Genomic DNA, 20,437 nt, shown 5'->3' on the forward strand with positions numbered 1-20,437 from the left:
TTCTCGGTGCACCACCATAATTCCATGGCTCCAAAAACACTTTCAAACTTTAATTACACACGCACATCTCTTCATGGCCACGACCATCTGCTCACTCACTCGATTTTTGTTGTTAGCGTTACAAGCAAGAGAGCCGCTAGGTGACTTGGACCTGCAAGGTCAAGTTGGGCTCCTAGCTCATGATGAAATGCAACACACACACACACACACGCGTGCATGTGTGCCTTCACCTTGGGCCAATTCCCATGCGTGATTGTCACAAGCTGCCATGAATGACGACTACCTGCCCGCACTCGGGCACTTTGGAGTGACAAGCATGCAGCAGTTGCCCTGCTGACAGAAAATTCTGTGTATTAAACTTAAAGTCCCATGAAATGAAAAATGTATTTTTTTTTCCACCTGTCGGCCTCGCACAAAAAAAATCTCTCCTTTTGGCTTTCTTCTTGCCATCAAAGTCGTCCTTGTGATGTCCAGCTTTTTTATTTTCAGCTGGTACCATTCTGATCATTCACACGGGCACGTTGGCGTGCTCAGACCAAAAAGCTTTTTCCGTGAAACGTTTAAATGTCTTTTCGCTGTACAAAGCGGACTTGGTTTATTGTTTATCAAGGCACCACAATAATTGGAAATCGGGATACGCAATTACTCGGAAAGTGCCTGATGGCGAAATGTCCTGGCAAACAAACAATACGCAAATCTGAGATGCTTAACCTTGTTTTGAGTTTTGTTTTTGCACCTAATTGTTATATGAAAGTAAAACAATATTATAATTCCATCCTTAATTACAAATCGTTGTATTGTAGTTGAAAAGAAAAACCTGTTAATGGTTTACGGAATGATTTCAAACTTTTCCTGAAAAACAACCACAGAGAAAGGTAGGCCAAAATTTGGTGGAGGTGTTTGTCTTCAAGTTGGAGATGCGGCAAAATCACAGCGGAAACATCAAGAGCTCTTTTTGTCTTGTTTTAGCCCACGTCGAGTTTGCCAGCTCGCTCTTTGGCTGCTTGTCAATCCATCTGCCGAAAAGAAAATCACGCAGTTACAGAGAGTGCATTATTAATGTATGGCTCGGCTTCCATTAGCAGTTTGTCCCGGTTACGGCATGAATGCCCGAGAGACAGATTAATGAGCGATTGTTTCTTATGAGCGTCTGTCATCCAGCACGGCTGGGATGTTGTGCCGACACGCTGGCCGTTGTCGTCCTGTGAAATCTTCTGATCTGTGGCGGGTACCGGCGCCATCTGTACATTTTGCTCGGCGAGGGATTATTCCTACTCATTTATTTCTGTCTATTTCCAAGTATAAACTTTTTCTTGCTTGGACATGCACATGGAATGAGAGTGTCACCGAATAGAAATGTTGTGAATTATCTCAGCCAGCTGTCAGCACCGAGAACAAAAGCTTTGAAAGCAACACAATGCTTTTCTTTTTTTCTTCAACGAAGAAAGAATGATCGATAGCGAGGGAACACGCTTCTCTGACCTCATCTAACGGCAGCATCTTGTGTGCCTTTAAAAATCAATAAGACAGCCAAGTGTGGTCCAGGACCCCGGTTATCTCTCTATTACCTATAGATACCTACACTTTTCTCAGCGAGTTCGCATGCGGCCACCTTCGGCCGTCTGAGCTGCAACTCTTAGCTACTTGGCAGACCCCCAAACTCATGACGTCACGAGGGGCGGCATCTTCTCCTTTATTTGGATCTCCCAAAACAAAAACAAAACCTTTACAAATCAAAAATCCATATGTGGCTGTCCCTTTGCACGTGATGCAACTTTTGCCAAGTCTGGGGAGCTGGCAAAAGCGGCAAATCAAGTCTCTTCCAAATGTGGATAAAAATCACCTGTCTTGTTGTCATTGTTCTCCTGAAGGTCCGGTCGTCCCGTCAGCTTCATGGTGGTCTTCAACACGCCAAACCCGCTCAGCAAGATCTCCTGGGTCAACCGGCTGCACTTGGCCAAGATTGCGCAACGTAGGTGGAAGCACACACACAGGCATGAAAAATGTATTTTTCATATGATGCAACCTACTTATGATACATCCAAATAACAATAATCAGGCAGGATTTAATGCCTACCCCAAAATAAAAGATTTGAATTGCCACGAGGTGGTGACATTGAAAATTGAATTGAAAAGCCTTCACTCATGTCAACATAGTTCCTTGATACCAAGATGCAACAAAATGGTGGCAAAGTAATACCCCCCCCCCCCCCCCGCCCCTGATCCACAATGCCAACCTCGGGTGGCAGCCACAGGCTCTTGACTCACTGCAGCACATCTGCAAGCTCTCCGGTGGAGCGCTCGGGCGAGTCGCGGCCCCCCCCGCTCCCCGCAGCTCCCACCTTTTTATCAGGCCAGCAGCAGGCAGCTCGACGGGGGCGCTGGCGTCAGCACGGCGTGTGGCTACGGGGGGATAGTTGCAGACAAAATGACGCCAGAATCGTGTCAAAATAACTGCACAGTCACGGCAAAATCATTTCAGGTCGCCGTGGATACAAACTTTCCGGGCACCACTTAAGCAATCAAGGGAATGAAAAGTAGTGTTGCAAAAAACAAATTCATATTTCGCTAGGGAAAAAAAGTCTTATGAGAATAATGACTTATAAGTACTTTTCATCACAGATGTATTTTTCCAGGCTAAAAATGTCGTAACCTTATGAGAATAAAGTTCATGTTATTAATTATCCACCCGTTTTCTGAACCCCTGTTGACCTCCGAAGCGTGCGAGACAAACGTGCTAACCGCCAGTCAAGCGTGCCGCCCTTGTGGTCAGGAAATAAAAGGCAGATGCCTTTCATAAAATGACAGCCCAAATGAGTTTTTATATTGCCCCATCAGCTGCTTTTAAACTTCAATGTCACTCAGTAAGGCAAGGCAGGCAGGTTCATTTGCTAAGCGCCATTCACACACCTGGTAAATATGTTGCAAAACAAATTCCGATTAAAAGCAAGAGTCAACGAAAAGATGGAAAATCAAGACGAAGGCCTTGGAGAAAATACAAAGCATGGATTGTTAATTTTCTTTTTTTGTAAGTAAGTTTTTTTTTTTTTTTTCAAAATGCTGCAGAAGTACTCTGCAATTACAATTTAAGGCAATTTTGAATCATGTTGTTGGAAATGCGTCTCAAAGGTTTCATGTTTCCAGGAAATGACCAGAAACCCTCTTGAACATCAATCAGCGCCGCTTTGGTCATCTCGCCGTTAATTGTATCACGCCCACACGTTGCCTTCCCATTTAAGCAAGTGTAATTACAATCAGGGAGTGGTTGATTCAATTTCACGGCTGGTGTGCCGTCACAGCGCTTTCCTCGCCATCGTCGTTTGTTCGACAATCTGCTTGATATATTTGCTTTTTGTTTTTTTGTTTTTTTTTACCAGCGCCGCAATTGATCCTCAAATCTTTGTGGGTGACTTTCATCCATCACGCATTTGAACGGCAGAAAGTTGCGTCAAGAAACTGTGGTCAAAGGTTATATCAGCGCTGCGGGCCATTAAGAGCAGATTGCCGCACCCCCTGCGGCAGGCTTCTGGCTAAATTGTCATTTAACGACATTAGCCGCCATCCGAACGTCGTGACTGTTTAATTATGAAATGTTACAACCTGTCGTCTTGGTTAATTTTCTTAACTCTTTCAAATGAAGGCAAAACTTTGTTCACATTAGATGGCAAAAACAAAATGGTGTCAAGAACAACAACAACAAAAAAAATAGGACGCTCGCTTCTTATTTCGATGAATTTGAGGACGTATTCAAGTACTCAATTAAATTATAAAAATGCGAATAATGTTAGTGACTTCCCAAACCAATATGGTGTGCTTTTAAGTGCAGCCTTTTGATTGTAAGCTGACGTGACGGCGTTAACGCACTACGCCACCGCTGTTTTCCAGGGCTCTTTATGAACTAGCCTGAGGCGTTGCCTAATTAACGGGCTTTGCCTCTTGCGTAATTAATGGCTTCCCCGCCGAGCCGGGTCGAGGTCTCGGCGGTGAGGCTGAGGCATTATGGGAGGGGAAACAAGAGACAGGGGCTGTTGGGATGATTGAGACATGCAATCAGCCTCGCTGTGGGGAACGGAGGGGTCGGAAGGGGGGGGGGGGGGGGCTCGCCCGCGGCTGCCTGCTTTTATAGACCGCAATATTGCATAACCAAGCACCCTCCAAATAAGTTGTATCTCTAGAATCCTCCATAGCAAAGCTTGAAACAAATCACAACGGATGAATCTCAAGAGAAATTGTTACAGAAGTAATAATTTTTCTCTATTTTTAAGAACAAAAACATTTTTGGGAGAGAATATAGTCCCAAGGTGACCTTTCAAGGTGTCATATTGAAAATACAGTTGTATTTTTGAAATGTACTATTTTCTTCCCTTGGTAAACTTTAATATCACATAACGTTACGAGTTGATCTTGGAAAAATACGACTTTCCATATCCTGGCAAAATGGAGTAGATGCCGTCGCTATGTGGGCAGATTTGGAGTATTTTTGCCAAGAGCAGCGGAGCTAATATTGCCACATCAAGCTCGACCCCAAAAGACGAGTGTTGTAGTGAAAGCCAAATTGCCGCAAGTGCTAAATGTGAATATTTATGCAAATGAGCTTTGTGCATTTTTGGCTTTCCTTTTCATTTTTCCCCTCAAAATATTTCATTTTTTTTCCCTCACATTTAAAAGTTTTTAAAATATGGATTTTTTCCGCAACATATTTTGTGATACATTTTTAAAGTTTTAAAACACACGCCGGCACACTGACACTCTTTCTTAATTTCACTCGGCAATAACCTGCCCCATGCCGACATCCGCCAAATCCACGGCACCCACGTGGCCTTCGAGGTCTCTTGTCATCTGCGTTGTTATGTTCATATTGCCAGGTTACCATAGCGACCGCGCCAGTCCACACATCGGCTTAACCCCGCGTATAACACTCATCTGTCCTCTTTTGTTGAGTTGACGCATATCTGCTCGATGAATCGACTCATTTCTCAACTTTTTTTTTCGTCCTCTCGAGCATTAAAGGCGGCAGAACAAAAGAGGCTTTCAGCGGCCGTGCGCCTGAAAGATGTTTGCACAGCCCTGAAATTAAAGCCTTGTCAAACGGCTGCGATTATCAAATGTGTGCGGCCTCCCCATTTGTACTCCCCCATCCATCTCGCCGTGCTCAAACGTGGCAACTGTTTATGATGAGTAAACATTATCAAAGATTTAATTAACAGATCCCGCACTCGCATTGATCCGTGCTGAAATATCAATTGCACTGGTGTATTTAATTAGTCCATATCTTTGGCCTTTGTGTCGAAGCGAAGCAGGGAGGGGGGCTAACGGAAAAAATTCTGCTGTGCAAATTAATCGTTATCAGCAAAAGTTTCAATCGGAGGTGTGCTTACCATCATTAATATTCAGAGTTTTCCACCACGTCCACTTACTTAGGTCTCGCATAAGTCTCCGTGGACCAAGACTTCTTCTTTTTCGTCTTCTTCTTCCAATCGGAGCTCTAATTTTAATATTTATAAGTCGCACCTTAGTATAAGTCACAAGAAAAAAAAATCGACTTATAGTCTGTCAAATACGGTGGTACATTCAATTAGAATATAATGGAAATTCCGTGGCTCACATGTGTGTGTCTCTGCACACGCTTTCACGCATGTGCGAGCATAACCTTGACTTTGACTACTTTTGCAGAGAAATTCCACATTAAGTTAATTGGGGGCATTTTGTTCAATTAAGGCCAAAGTATGTGCGTGTGTCCCCCCAATTAAGAAAATGCTGATTTTCGGGTGAGCGTCCAAAGGTTAGCCGTGTGTCCTTGGCTGCGCTCTTCTTTCTTTAAAATATTAATACAAATAACATTAAATAATGCATCCATTGAATTCTAATTAGATGGCACACTTCCTGATTGGTTGTTATGGCTCTGCAGGCACGCGAGGTCACGCAAGCATCCGGTAATTACCACCAGGCTGACATTAAGGCCGTCTTTATGGCAAATCTATGCTCATCACAATGATGTGTGCGTGCGTGCAATCGTTCCATGCAGTCGTTTTGTGAAGCAAATATGTTGACGAGAAAAAGCATTGATGCTTTCTTACCATATTGTCCACGGGTGCACACGGGTCATGTTCTTTGCACTGTACGTTCTTAAGTAGCAGTAAACAAAAATCTTTTGGGTGTTTTTCTTTCATTTTTTTCCCCCCCTTGAACGTATTTGACCCTTTTTGTCTTGAAAAAGTTACATCACAGTAGAAAAGCACCAAGGTGGCCTTTCTTTTTTAAAAAAAACAAACAAATCTTCCATGCACGACGTCGACAGGACACCTGCCGTTGCGTGTGGGCTCGTTAATGTTGTTTACTGTTATTCATCATCATTACCGGGTTGGGAAGATGGAAGGTCAAGGCTAATTTGTGTTCGCTGCCGCCCGCCGCCGCGGACGCTCCAAAGCTGTCTTTTCATGGATGAGAGGAGAACCAGCTCCCGTAGTACGCTGAGGGAGGAACTCCACCCATCCTCAAAGATTACTTGACTGATATCCACCTGAAGCCTGACTTCAAAAATCTCAGTGGGCCCATCCTGAAAAAGTCAGACACAAACAATATGAAGCACGAAATAAAGTGGAACGTGCCGAAATGGTATGAATGAAAAGAAACACCATTGCAGTCGACAACAAGTGACAAAATGGCCGCCTCCAAATTGCTTTCTCAGTTGCTAATCCCTCTGATCTTAACAAGTGTCCATTCTGTAATTTATGTGAAAATACGGTAACCAGTTCAGAGGGGAAAGAATGTCCAAGTGGCTCTGGCATCCTTTGATTTTTAAGCACCCCCACTTTAACGTTGGTCTTTGCATTTTTTTCAGGCGAGGAAAATTCTCCCGGCTGGCTGTATGGCGAGCACGAGGACAAGACGACAACACCTTTTTGGTGTCCGCTTCTGGCTTGTCACATGCCCGTTTTCGCTACCAAGTCCCCCGAGAGGAAGGTAAGTCAAATAACCGCCACTATTCAATGTTTTTTACTATTTAACAAAATCTGTGTATATAATGCACAAGATTGAACTAGTTGAAGTCTGACTCCAGTCTAGTCATGTGACTTGAGTCCAGCACTCGTACTGCACGCTGTCAGGACGCATAGATCAGACAAAACCACAGGCACACTTGCGGGAGTGCTTCCGTAAATCCGTCAAAATGCTTTGTAATGACTTTGTGGGGCCCTGAAAAGTGATATTTTAGAGCACGTTGTCAAGCCGACTAATGCGGTTATGCTGGAAGTCGGCGGCTGATAGCGGATGAGGCCAGGCAGGTAGTCAAATTACTCCAGCTAGCTGAGAAGAATGTTCTAAAGCGATCACACAATTATCTTTATGGCTGCGGGACATCCGAGCGTAAATCAATGTCTCATCATTCCATTAAGAGCTCTACGCTGGCCGTCTGCTGCTCGCCTCGCCTCACCGCAGAGCGGGAGGCCAAGGTTAGATGAGGTAGGTGAGGCATCAGTCCGAACCTCCCAGAACTCCTCGCCAGACGTATATCCCCACCAAGGTGCGTTCCACCTGACTGCAAGCAGCGGCGATGAGTCAATTAATATGTTTCTAGCGGGGTTCCGCTCGTCTTCTCAGAAATGAAACACCTGAGCACAGTTGCCGGCGCCAAACTGTCAACTTATGAGATGCATCCGGCTGATGATACTCGCGTGTTGTTTGTAAAGATACGATTTGACTTATACTCCGGAGCGACTTATATATGTTTTTTTTTCACGTTATTGTGCATTTTATGGCTAATGCGACCTATATTCCGGAGCGACTTTTAGTCCGAAAAATACGGTACTCCAATATCAAGAATTATATATTCTACTTTACAGACCCCATTTTGAAATTAGCTTGTTTTGGGGGTGGTGGCCAATAGTAAGTGCAGGTTTTGTTACCATGGCAACAGATCAGCGTCCAAAAGTCCACTGCAAACAAACGTGGCATAAATGCATAAATGTGGGAATTTTGCTGAAGTGAAAATTTCTTCCAGTTTCTCGCAAGTGTACTACGTAATTCTCAATATTTAGAAATTGGAGGTTTAAATAATTTGACAAATGTTTAATATAAAGTCAACGTCGAGAGTATGATAAGAAGCCATGGTTCCGTGTGCGAACAGACTCACGTGAGTGCAGCTGCAAGATTGCACAATATGCACGTCAACATGGCGGACGGGAGGGGGGGGGCGTGTGCCAGCAAGTTAGCGGCAGTATTACTTTCCAATTTTTGACTAAAGAGAAGCCGGCATTAAATGGAGTGACTCTAAGCCCTTCATGCAGAGGAGACGCTGATTAGGGGCTTAACTCAGCAGCAGCAGAAGCACTGACCCCCCCCTTCCTCTCCCTTCCCGCCACCCGTCCCACCTCGTCTCCATCTTTCTGTGTGCTTCTTCACCTTTGGGACGCACCCACCTCTTCACCCCGCATCCAGCGCCTCCTGGCAGGCAAACTCACATAAGAAGACAAAGGAGAACATTTGATATTAAAAGGCCAACGTGGCCCCAAATCTTGCCATGGCACCAAAAAATGGGCGACCCACAACGGGAAGCGGCACCAGAGAGGCTGACCGGGCCGACTTGTTTGCCAGCGCAGATAAACCTTATCACAGCGGTGCTGAGTGGGACCCGAGCAGACGGACTCCCCGTTTATCTTTTTCATTTTCTCCCTCCCTCGCTCGCAAACTTTCTCACACTGCGTCGGCGTTATCGCCGCTAATAGAGCCGGCGCACGCTGATTGTTTTTTAGTCCACGTTTGCTTTCTCTACACTCGCTGCCATTTTGAGTGATGAAGACATCTTTGGCAGATGGGTCCGGAGGGACCGAGGTGGTTGGGGCTTGGAGGGGGCGGGGGCGGTCCTTCAAAGAACATGACTGCGGCATGGACTGCACTAGCAAGAGTGCCTCATGTACGCCAACATTCATTTTGAGCATTCTAACTCACAGGTGTCAAACACGAACTAGTAAACCAAATAAAGTGCGAAAAAGCTCCAGAAAGGCAACAATTTGTCCGCTCAGCAAAATCATTAACCCATCCAAAGAGGTTTTATTTCTTTTGCTGTCGCTTTTTGATTCCATCAGTTTAAAGAAATGTCTGCTTTTACTGGAGGAAGCTGCTACTTTCAAATTCCTTGGCGGAGAGCCTCCTCCTCTGCCTTGGAAACTCTTCAAAGATTTCAGCCATCCAAAGCTGCACAGAGTGTACAAGCAGTGCAGGCTCATGTTCTCCCCACACGCTCCCGCCCGACTCAGTTTATGAGGCATTAGGCGAGGACGGGCCCGCCATGACAGCGTTGCTCTAATACCTCGGGGTGCGGGAGGGTGTGTGTGTGTGTGTGTGTGGAGGGGTTCATCATGTACGCTTTCAAGTGCTCAATGACAAACCGGTTTGGGCTGCATCAGGATTAGGAAGCTGCTGGCCCGCTTCTTCCTCCTCCTCCTCCTCCTTCCTCATCTTTAATACGCCGCACTCTCGCTCGCGTCCCCCTTGTTTATCATTCACCATTTCCATTTTCAATTGGCAATCAAACAAATGAAAACAAAGTTTGACTTGAAATCCAGATTTTCACGACCGACATGAAAACCTACAGTGTGTTGAAATAAAAGAGCATCAATAAAGATCCCACGAAGCTCCACTGCCATCATCATGCAAATATTGTCACGTCATCACAACCCGCTGCGCAACTCAATCTTTAATTAATTCACTAAACAGCTGGAGCAGGGATGAAGAATTGGATTTGGGATTTTTAATTTGCGACTGTGATGGCAGCTCTAATGACGAAGTCATTCCATCCTCACCCCCACCCCTCTTTGTAATTTCTCGCTTTAACTGCAAACTGGAATCATGTCAACTTTCCCCGCCCTGAAATGAACCCCCTTTATTCTGGGACGGAGGTTGTAAATAGCCAAAGCCCACCAATAGTCCCCCCCCCCCCCCAAAAAAAAAGTTATTTAATTGCATGTAGAGTGCAGAGGACCTCATCAGTTGCCGTGGCATTTAGCGTTCCAATTACACTGGCTCAGAGACGCTTTTAGCCGCGCCTCCGAGAGTTAGTAGACTCCCTGTCTAAATAAATTGTCCACCCAGAGGGGAGGGCAGGGGGGGCATGTAAATGGTCTAAAGATGATGATGTGCTGCCGTTCCTGCCCCCTAATTAGGCAACAATGTGGAACGAGGCCTTCAAGGAAGTCTTGAGTCGGAGAGCTTCATTGCAGAGTGCTGTAGGCAGGGACAAAACAAAGACAATCATCTGTGTACGATGGGCCCAACTGAACTTGTTTTCGGAAAAATGGGAATCTCCGAATGTGCATAGCGACAGCGTGGCAAATTTTGCATCGCGTTTACTGGCAATAAAAATGGCCTCGTTGGCATCTCCAGTGAGATTAGCACGCTTTTCAGCCCGTTTCGTTGCTGACAGCCGCCCCATCGGGCCTCCTTCTCGAAATTTGAATGGGCAGGTGGCGGTGTTGTCTGCGCCCCAAATGACCAAATCACAAACGTCAACCTTGCTGCTGGCCGCCTCGCTGCGTGAGCTTCATTAGGGAGCTTCACGTATCGGTCATACCGTAATGAGCAAACAACAATTTGCCGGCCCAGCGTGACGACTGTCAGCTGTGTGTGCATTTGCTGTCTGTGAGGCGAACGGATTATAAAAAAAAAATAAAAAAAATATGCCAACAAAACGCATCGGTATGCTCCAGTGGAACTTCTAATGCGACCACCGAGTTGCCGCTCATTAGCGGGCCATGAGGTGTGCCATGCTAAATGATAAAATTGGACTTAATTGCTCCCACAATGTTTTTGTAATTACCACAAAAGTTGTTGGTCACGCTATGCCAGCAACGTGCAGTGTGAAGGAAAGACCCGTTGCCGATCGTACATCGTTCACAATAGAAGAAATGACATTTTCCTTTCATTGTCTACTCTCTGTTTTTTATATATATATAAAAAAACACATTATAAACATATTTGTTGCATTTTTGAGGAGCTTAATGTGGCCCCAATACTTTGCCATGTCACTGGCGAATGTTGCGCTCGCCATTTGTGGAATTCTTGGAATGCAAGTCTTGCATGTAGCCCCAAGATGGCGGCGGCACCATCGGGGAAGGCGAGGGTGCCATCACTGGTCAATTGCCATTTAATAAAACAGTGGAAATGAGAATATGCATGCTAGCTTCATTGAAGAATCGTTCATCAGTCTGAATACGCTTGTTTGTCCTCATGGTCCCTGCCACGGACTGACGACCGTTTGGGTGTTCTTTTGCCATAATTCAGCTGAGATAAACTCTAGCTGAGCCACGAGCCTAATACTAAGGACTATAGAAAATGGATGGTGGGATGGATGAATGGATATTCTGGCTCGCAGCAATGAATCTAATCATAGACATTCGTCTCCCTGAGAAGCTCCTCTGCAAAGCACCTGTCTCCAGCATATGGGCCGACGCCCTCCCAGGGTAACGGGCAGGGCAAAACCGTGGGGTCTCGGCTCATTGGCACGTGCGGGGCTGCCCTCTCGTCACATTGACAAATAATTAGCTGCCTGCTTCAGCCCCCTTTTTGTACGTTCTGGCGTGACTAGTTACCTGTGCCCATTGTCAGGTGGGATTGCTTTTTGCTTCAAACACAGGTCAATAAATGAGACAATGAGCAAGGTAGCACACCTGACCTTTGAGTAGCAGCAGGGGTGCTGCAGGGCAACCATAAATTTGGTCCTCGAGCACAAAACTTGAACTTGTCTTTTTGTTACGTTTGCTCTCATGTTCCCCTCCATCCATCAAGTCATTGCCTTGTAATGACAGATTGAAAAGTCTAGTCACACAATTCTCAGCACACATACGCCGGGGACTACTAACATAACAAAGCAATTTGAGCTTTGGAAAATTATTTGCCATTCTCACGTGGCTGATAAAACTCCAGTGGAAGGCGTTGGTCCGGTTCCCTGCAGTGTCGCTCTCGTGCCCCCAACCTCCATATGGTCCACTGCTATGGCTGGTAATTAATCAACAAAAGAAAAAAACGTCCTTTCTTGTGATGTGCTGCAGTACTAGCATAAGGGGAGAGGTTGAAAAAGTTTTCCGGAGGAAGGAGTAAAGTCCACTTGTGTTTAATGATGGAGACAGGCAGTGATGATGTGCTGCTGGTTGGGAGGGGCGGGGGTGTTGTTGGGCGTAATGGATGGAGAAAACAGCAGCCGTTGACCTTTTTTGTTTACAAATATACCCCGGAGAAGAGAAAAGGGGGCGGACCCTGTTTGCCGGGGACAATAAATCACCTGTGATTGATGCTGACCGGTGAGGGGGACGACAGCGAAAGGCGGACACCTCCCAATCCGCCGATTAGCCGCACCGCTTGTTGCATGGCCCACGTTTGACACTTGAAAATCACAAGAATCAGCTCAGTGCAGATAGAGTTTTTTCTTTAAAATCAAGATTAGCCGCCGACTCTTGGCTTGTTACGGCGATTATTTACAGGGATTCCCCGGTATTTGCGATGTAAGCATCCAAGCCCGGCCGCAAAACGCGAAAATTTGTGCGGGGGTCGCTGTACTGCGACTTTTAAAGTGGAATCGAAATATCGCCCCCTACTGTCTTGTACTCCCGCTGCCAGTTTTGATGTCACTTCAACGTGTGGTTGCCCTCCAACGAGGCTGGAGTGTCATCAGTCACTCACAGAATAACAAAGTCCTTAGCAAAGGCCCATCTGAAGCTTTGAACCAAATCGAATTTGCGGAAAGTGTCAGAGCCCGGCGCCAATGTGCGTGTCGCTTTGATAAAATGCAGCGAGACAGCTTGGAAACAAGAAGGAAGGAGGAAAAAATAAAGGGGGGAAAAAAACAGTGGTGAAGTGATGTATGAGAAATCAATATTGATTTTGTCTCCTGTAGCTTGAAGCTGCCATCCACAATCCTGCTCACTGTGCAGTGTTGGGCTTCTCAGCAGCCAGCACATCCTTACCTCAAGGCTTCCTCTGGGTGAGTAACGCGCACACACACACACACACACACACACACACACACCCGTATACACTCCACACCAAGAATCAATGAGAAGATAAAGGAATCCACTTTCTACTGTTTTCCATAATCGTTTCCACTTTAACCCTACCGCCATTACTTTTGAAACGATTCTCTACGTTCTTCTCATTCGCATTCACGTTGGAAAAATAGAACTCTAAAAGTAGTGCCTTGACTTAAGGATGACTCGTATCAATTTCTAGCAAAATGGGCCATCGCTCAGCCTGCTGGAACAGATTAATGGCATCTGCATTCATTGAAATACGGGAACAAGATGTTTGGAGTGTGCTCACGTAACATTGTAAGAGTCAAAACGCAAGCCCAAATACAAAGAGCAGGCAGATGTTGCTAGGAAACTGAGTTGGGATAACATGAATGAAAGTTGTAGCTACCGTATGTGCTGCCGAGTCTTTTTCCAAGCGCATGCCGGCCCACATCACAACGCAGGCCGACTTGTGGGAGTTGAGCTGCAGCTGCCTGGAAAGAAGAAGAAAGGCTAACAAAGGGAACGAAGGAGATAATGCAGTATTTATTTTTGGAATGCTTGTGGTGGGCAGCTGATCAGGTAATCCTCTCTTGGCCCAGGAAGTGGCAAAAGCTGGCGTAGGCAGGCCATGAGCAAACAGTGTCCTCACTTTCATGGCTTATGTGCCATCATTCATTCGAAACATTGATGCCACTTTTACAAGGATAAAGACGCTCACGTCAAGTTACCCCGTGAACAAAATGACTCAAATATAATTTGGAACGGACGGGAAATATTTGAAAATGGTATGAAAATATGAGACAAGAATAACCACATTCGACAGAATTTCATCAAAAATGGCCAGCCGGGTTTTGGCAGATCCTCAACCTCTCCCGGCCTGAAAGACAAGCGCAATGTGTCCTCACAACTTCCCGGCCCCGTGATTTCCCTAAACAGGTGTTATTTTCCCGAGCCATCTCTAACCAGGCCACTTTGGGGACGTCCTGACTCTCATGCGTGTCGTCTTGACACTCAATAACTCCAAAGGCTCGCTCGCGCCGGCTCGTAAAAAAATCAAAGAGCAATATGAATGAAGCCCTGAACGTCCAATCGGGAGCTTCTTCCATCTCGGCTCTGCTGGGAGTTGCTGCCTCATCTGGCTTGGCTTGTCGAGGACGATTTGCAGATCGATCAATATTGACGTTTACACAACTATACTTTGCACTCCATGTGTTTTAGAATACTCACTGATAGATTTTTTATTTTTTTTTGTATGTGGACACGGACGCAGCTATTTGCTGAAAAACTTGATTTGTTAGTTTGTTACCATCAATACAAAGAATACCAAAGTGTGCTTTTTTTCCTTCATGTCCGTGTCGATGCTGAGTCATCGAGGTCACAGGTTGAACGACCGGACTTTTGTAGTCAGTTTTTTTGTTTCGCGGGAAAATGACGCAAGCAATCATGCTGTTGGGCTAATGAGTTTCCACACGCCACCCTCTCTTTGTAATTTGCCAAGCTAATAGACTCGCTGAAGCAGCTGTTAATGGGCACAATGCTTTTCCTAATGCCACACTGTGGCTTTCCTTTGTGACTAGCGAAGCACGCGGCGTGCAGGCAGCCCGCGGCCTTGAACACCGCCGCCACTCTTTAGCATACATCTCCCGTCATTTCAAAGTGCAACGAAGGCATCGGAACACATAACCAAGGCGGTTGTCCTTGCTTTTTTTTTTTTTATGGCTTCTCATTGGCTAAAAGTGCCTTACGTCAGGAGGTCCGCCTATTTGGCTTTAAAATGAAGTCTCGTTTGTGATCAACGTGGCTTAAGTGGCATTGTGTGTGTGTGTGCCAGAATATTTCCTACTTTAAAAAGAAACCTCTCGATTTTGTTATATTACAAAATGTACTATTGTCATGATTTATATTTTTCCATAATATGATGCAGTATGCTGTTTTTAATCTTTTTTTTAAGAAGTAGCAGTGCAAACTTGTAACAATCATTCAAATGCATCGCAAGTAAGCCCCGCATATTTTCAGCCTTTGCAAAGTCTCCTTTTCTTCTGGAAAGCTCACCTATTTGCTGTCGTTGCAAATGTCAGCATCGATTCAGCGCCATCTGGTGGCCTCTCAGGATGAAACCTTTTTGAGTCTGCGCCCCGACCCCCTGCGAGTCGCGCATATTTTCTCTCTCAGTATCGTTTTGTTTTCTATTTGCATTAGTGTGTGTTGAATGAGCGCCGGCGAGGCCAAAAAGCGTCAGACGACGACTGGTGACCCTCGTCTCCGGCTCTCTCATGCGCCTCCGTCGCCCGCCCTGCTCTCCAAAGCAATCTAATTAAAGCTGGCAAAGCATCTGGGAAGCGCCTCCCTCCCCCTCGAGCGGCGAGCGGGACGGGCTCCAGATCATGACTCCACATCGCTAGTTTCCCTAAATGAGTGGCGAGCGCTTTGCCAGGAACGTGGCGCCGGCTGTCACGAGGGGGGGAAACGTGAGCGTGTGAATTTGCGAGGCGGGCGAGCAGGCAGAAGGAGCGTGTAGGTGGAGAGGCGCTACTTGAAACCATCTTTTTCTTGAGCCCCTCGCGGCGAGATAAGTCCTCGCTATCTTCTTCCCGGCCTGTTCAACAGAGCATTATTTGTTCTGGCTCATCCTCCAGGGCCCACGGGATCTCTCCTGTCCACATCCCGCACGCTGATACAAATCAAACAAATGATTGCATGCAAATAAGGGTGAGTGTGCAAGAGAGGGGCTAAAGACTATATTTAGCTCCTGTCGCCATGGCGTGATGTGATTTAGGCGGGGGAACAAATCTTGGCTTTCCCCCCCGTCGAGAAGGGCTCACTCGCGAGCCGAGGCGTCGCGCAGGAAAGATTCCTAAATGCGATACGGACGTCGTCACGTGGACTTCCAGGTCCCAAGAGACGGCGCAGTTTGCGTCAGTGGCCTCGAAAGCTTTCATCATTTGAGAATACTGCGGAAAAATGGCAGAAATTCAACAGCCGTTTTACAATGCACGTGCGAGAGCCCCTCCCTCACGGTTTACAGTTTTGATTAATATGACCGCGCAACCTTGATCTAACACCAACACCATCTTGACCATCAAACTTCCAAATGTCAGCAGAAGTTGTGAAAAAAAAAAACTCCAGCGATCAATTCTTTCTTGACCTTACAAACTTGCTAAGCAACACAGCTCCTTTTTCAGAGCTCACTCGAGCTTTTTCTCCCACGGTTGAAAAAGACGACTTTGTGAATGTATTCAGTGATCACGTACGTGTTTAACATTCAACGTGAGCAGCCGGCAGCTGTAAATGACAAAATCAAAATTGATATTTTTGCTTTCCTTTAACTGCTGACTGGTGAAGGCCGTCCAATCGAACACACACCGTTCCCACCAAAGCAGCAAAATACATTTTGAAAATTGACTGCTAACATTCTAAGAGTAATTTTTTTTTTTTTTTCCTCCTGGATTATTTCTGATGTTTTTTTTAAGGTGATACCGATATATTGACCGATAAACAGTGGATATACGTTGAACACTCTTATTTGAACATTATTGAATAACACTGTCAACATAAGTAGCATGAACTGTATAATAACTAAATAGCTCTTTATTTTCATGCCACCACTCACAGATTTTATCTTCACTTCAATTTTTGTGAGGGTGTTGCGGTCCACATGAAACAACTTCTCTTCCTTTTTACTGTGTCTCAAAATTAGATCTTTTTCAAGCAGGCTCTTTTCTCCCCGCAGGTGGCCTCCGGTGGGGAGGAAGCCTCTCAGGGCCAGATTGAGATATTCTCCCTCAACAGGCCTGTGCCGAGGGCCGTCAAGAGTCTGCAAGTGGGCTCCGCCGTCCGTTGTCTGGAATACGTGCCGGAAGCATCTCCCTCTGAGGAGGCGGAGGTCATGGCTCACAAAGTCCCGTCAGGGAACGGCGCCAGCATCTGTGTCGGATTAGATGATGGACGGTGAGATGACAAATTCATGCGCACTTATTCCCATTGTTGTTTAATCATGCTAAATCTATTTTTATACGATTAATCGGCGGAGTGATCGGAAGAATACGTAAAATATTCAATAGCTGCAGCCCTAAACACAATTTTATTTTCTCGCTTTTGGAAATTGATTGCACGCCCCTGCTGTATATTCAGTTACGGAATAACACCGAGGAGGCTAGCAATCGTAAACGCGCAATGCAGTTCCGCTTTCGTCCTGTTGGTAGAGGCGATGCACCTTTTGATTTCTGTTCTTTTAACACTGTTCCCTCCTCACTACACCTGATTTTGTCGCTCTCCAGAATTCTGGTGTACGGCAGTGCGGACACTGCAGCTCAGTGCCTCTTGAGCCTCAGCACCCCTCGGGGCTGCCCGGTGCTGTGCCTGAAACACTCGCCTTGCTTCCTGTTTGCGGGCCTACGTGACGGCACCTTGATGGTTTACGGCAGGAGAAACAGCGGTAAGTTTTCCTCGGCAATGAATCGAACGCGGTCGATCGGCTTGACACTTACTAGCGTCCACGTTGCGCAATAGGAATGAACAAAAGGTTGCCACTGCAGCTTGCTCTAGCATATTTTAATGCAAGCGCTTCTTCAGGATAGCTGCCATCTGGCACAAAACAAATAAAACTAAACTACGATAATTAATGCAAAAAAAAAACCTCAACGGCCCCATCGATCAATCATATAATTAACATCATAATTCCTCTCGCTACTTTTGCCAGATAGCTGTCATCTGGGACAATAGAAATCAACACAACTACTGGAAGTAACCCATAGCCTGAAAGAATTTCATCACATATTTTTTTTTTTTACAATCTGCCGCTCGTATGTTACCTGCCAAAAATGAGGCTCGTCTCACTAAATCAGCGGCAGAGCACCTTTCCCTTTGCATTGTTTTTGTCAGTGCAAAAACAGCAGCATGCGCCAAACATGTCAGGTGCAGTAAGGCGTCCCGCCCTCGCGGCAGCAACATCTCCTCCATACCTGGAAATGCGATATCGTGGCAAACAGGTCCCCGCTGCACCCCCAGCAAAAACAAGGATGATTAATTACATGGAGGATGGAATGTTTGTAGTTTGGCCTATCAAAAGGCAAGACGCAAGACTCGGGAGGCGCCTCTGTTAAAGATTCATGGCCGACATTGACTGGAGGGCTTTGCGCATATCTATAATTTTTATTTTTTTTCCTACAAGTGGGCAAAATGACCTTTACATCGTGCCCCACAATTAGCCCTCCATAGTGAAAATGCAAAATTCAAATTGAACACCGCAGCTATTTTAAAACATGGACGAGGCTCGCTCGCCGATGTGCCACTTCGCCGGGGTTTCGCTTCTCTGAGTGGATTTTTTTTTTTTTCTCACGAAAGGTGGCAAAAGTGACCTTTTCATTACGCCAAGCAATTAACCTGCTTGAGTCAAAAGGCATTGTAATGCAATGAAAGACAGAAATAAACAACTCCAAATGTTAATTAAATGGCCGGTTGCGGCCCGCTCTCTAATTTGACTTCATTGATGCGCTGCGTCGGAAACGCTTATGTAATTCAATTTATCATCAGGCGCCTCGGTGGCAGCAGCTAAAGCGTGCCTCGTGATTAATCCTCAAAGGAGGGAAAGGTCCACTTTCTTCGCTTGCGGCCAAGCGAAACGTCAGAGAGGTGGCGACCAAGACGGGGATCAAAGTGAAAGCGCTCTCACGTACTCGATTCCGCAAAATTAAAAGGGCAGTGCGTCATTGCTTAACAAAACTCACTTCAGCATGAAATCACCGGACACTGGCTGGCAGATATGATGCTCGTTAACTTGCTAACTTGTATCCATTACATACACAGATGAAATTTAAAAAGCGATACTAATGAATGCAACATGAAGCTGAAACAATCCACAGTCTCCTTTTATATGATTGGATCGTTGCCAAACGGGAAGTAGTTCGACTACACTGATTTCTTTGTCTTGCTTATTCACAGAGCCAGAGTTCAAATTCAGCTATTTGATTTCGGCACAACTCATTTATTAGCATGTTTTGTGCCACAAGAAGCTGCCGAAAGCTAATAGGAAAGTAGTAATGCGTCTGTCAGGGAGGGGCAACCAGTGTGCCCCTCATGTCATATTTATGATTTGCATATTATTTTCCAGATGATCTCTGGGATCCCGATTCCGGGAGAAGCGTGAACTTGGGTTCAGATCCGGTGCGGACCCTCTTGGTGCTGGACGATTCGGTTTGGGCGAGCTGCGGCAACTCGGTCACGGTGGTTGACATTGGCAGCCTCAACACTCGGGTAATGAAAGCACTTTTTCATCTCGTTGCTCTGGTCAGTTTTTCCGTGATATTCTAATATTCGGTGGAGCGTCCTATAAATTCAGTTTTAGAAAGTCTCATGAGCTCCAAACTGTATTTCATGCGGGGGGGAAAAAAGGAGGTGATATTATAGGAAACATGAAAGAGGCTTGATCATGTCCTTGGGCTGCTTTGCTCTTCTTGGAGTGAAACGTTCGTTTGTCACGGGTCCTTCGATATGGTAATGACCCAGAAGGCCCATCCAAAGAACGGTCTGGATGGAGTTCGACAGGTTGGATGAAGTTGCCCTCCTCCAAGCCGAGGACTTAATGAGCCGAGCTGACGGCTCTCCTCTGCCGTAACGGCTCAACGCCGGTTACTCCTGAACTAACCTCGTTTTCCTCACTAATGTGCCCTCGCGGCAGGCAGAATTGGCGGTCAAACGGATCATTCGACGGGCCTCGGAGACTCGCTGGCGCGTATCATCTTTACTTTTTTCACCTCCCTACGCGAATGTCGACATTACACACAAGGTTATGATTAGCCTAGCATAGCTCAAAATGCCTTGCTGAAATTTTCCTTGAAATGAAAGAAGTCATTCACAACTGGATTGCCGCCAAAGCCATCAGCATCCTCCATCCTAGATGTTGTCAAGGGTCAACCCGTGCACGCTCTGCACTTAGCAAAACAGGACTGGCCTTGGCGCTAGATTCCCTCAAAAAGACGATATTTTCTCAGGCCACGGAGGTCTTTGGCTACTCTGCGGTGAGAAAACGCTAACAAAGCAGAACGTCTGCCGCCGCTCCGCCTCTGATCAATAGTGACTGCCACACCTCGTTCCTTCCTCTTCCCATTACTTGACTCATCCCTAGCGGAGGACACCTTGTCAGCCGCCGTGACCGAGAACTAATGAGCTGTTCAGACCCGTTGTCGCGTCTGCGGTCGCAGCGTTTAGAGGTGCCGCCCCTGACGGATGGCGGGAGAGGAACATATGGCCGCCGTCAACCTTGACTGACCACCTCGTCTGCGCAAAGCTCGCCGCCGTATTACTTCACATTGGACACGCTCGGCATCTATTGAAAGCCATCTCGCTGGTAGGGACATTTCGGTGGAGGCAAACTGCTGCCATTCACACAGCTTCTGTTGCCAGGCAACGGAGAAAAGCCACAAGCTTTTTGTCTGTCT

The 20,437-nt window shown here is 46.1% G+C and overlaps 1 protein-coding gene and 1 long non-coding RNA gene across 4 annotated transcripts in view; one reads left to right on the top strand and one right to left on the bottom strand.

The window, feature by feature from the left end:
* Positions 1 to 20,437, top strand: part of arhgef10la (Rho guanine nucleotide exchange factor (GEF) 10-like a) — a 56,676-nt gene that overhangs the window by 30,035 nt on the left and 6,204 nt on the right. For all 3 annotated transcript variants that reach the window (XR_007484657.2, XM_049734071.2, XM_049734072.2), the window contains 6 exons: positions 1,872 to 1,972; positions 6,842 to 6,963; positions 12,887 to 12,973; positions 16,732 to 16,949; positions 17,279 to 17,436; positions 19,111 to 19,253. Coding sequence is in view for 2 of the 3 variants with exons in the window: in XM_049734071.2 (XP_049590028.1) it covers positions 1,872 to 1,972; positions 6,842 to 6,963; positions 12,887 to 12,973; positions 16,732 to 16,949; positions 17,279 to 17,436; positions 19,111 to 19,253 (829 nt within the window). In the remaining variant the exon portion in view is untranslated. The remainder of the gene's footprint in view (positions 1 to 1,871; positions 1,973 to 6,841; positions 6,964 to 12,886; positions 12,974 to 16,731; positions 16,950 to 17,278; positions 17,437 to 19,110; positions 19,254 to 20,437) is intronic.
* On the bottom strand, positions 779 to 15,334 carry LOC137840777 (uncharacterized). Its single transcript, XR_011087801.1, has 4 exons — positions 15,054 to 15,334; positions 13,408 to 13,492; positions 6,358 to 6,556; positions 779 to 1,016 (listed from the first exon to the last, which is right to left on the bottom strand). It is a non-coding gene; the product is annotated as an uncharacterized lncRNA (long non-coding RNA).

Source organism: Syngnathus scovelli, chromosome 11, assembly GCF_024217435.2.
Source record: "Syngnathus scovelli strain Florida chromosome 11, RoL_Ssco_1.2, whole genome shotgun sequence".
In the NCBI taxonomy this organism is placed as follows: domain Eukaryota; kingdom Metazoa; phylum Chordata; class Actinopteri; order Syngnathiformes; family Syngnathidae; genus Syngnathus; species Syngnathus scovelli.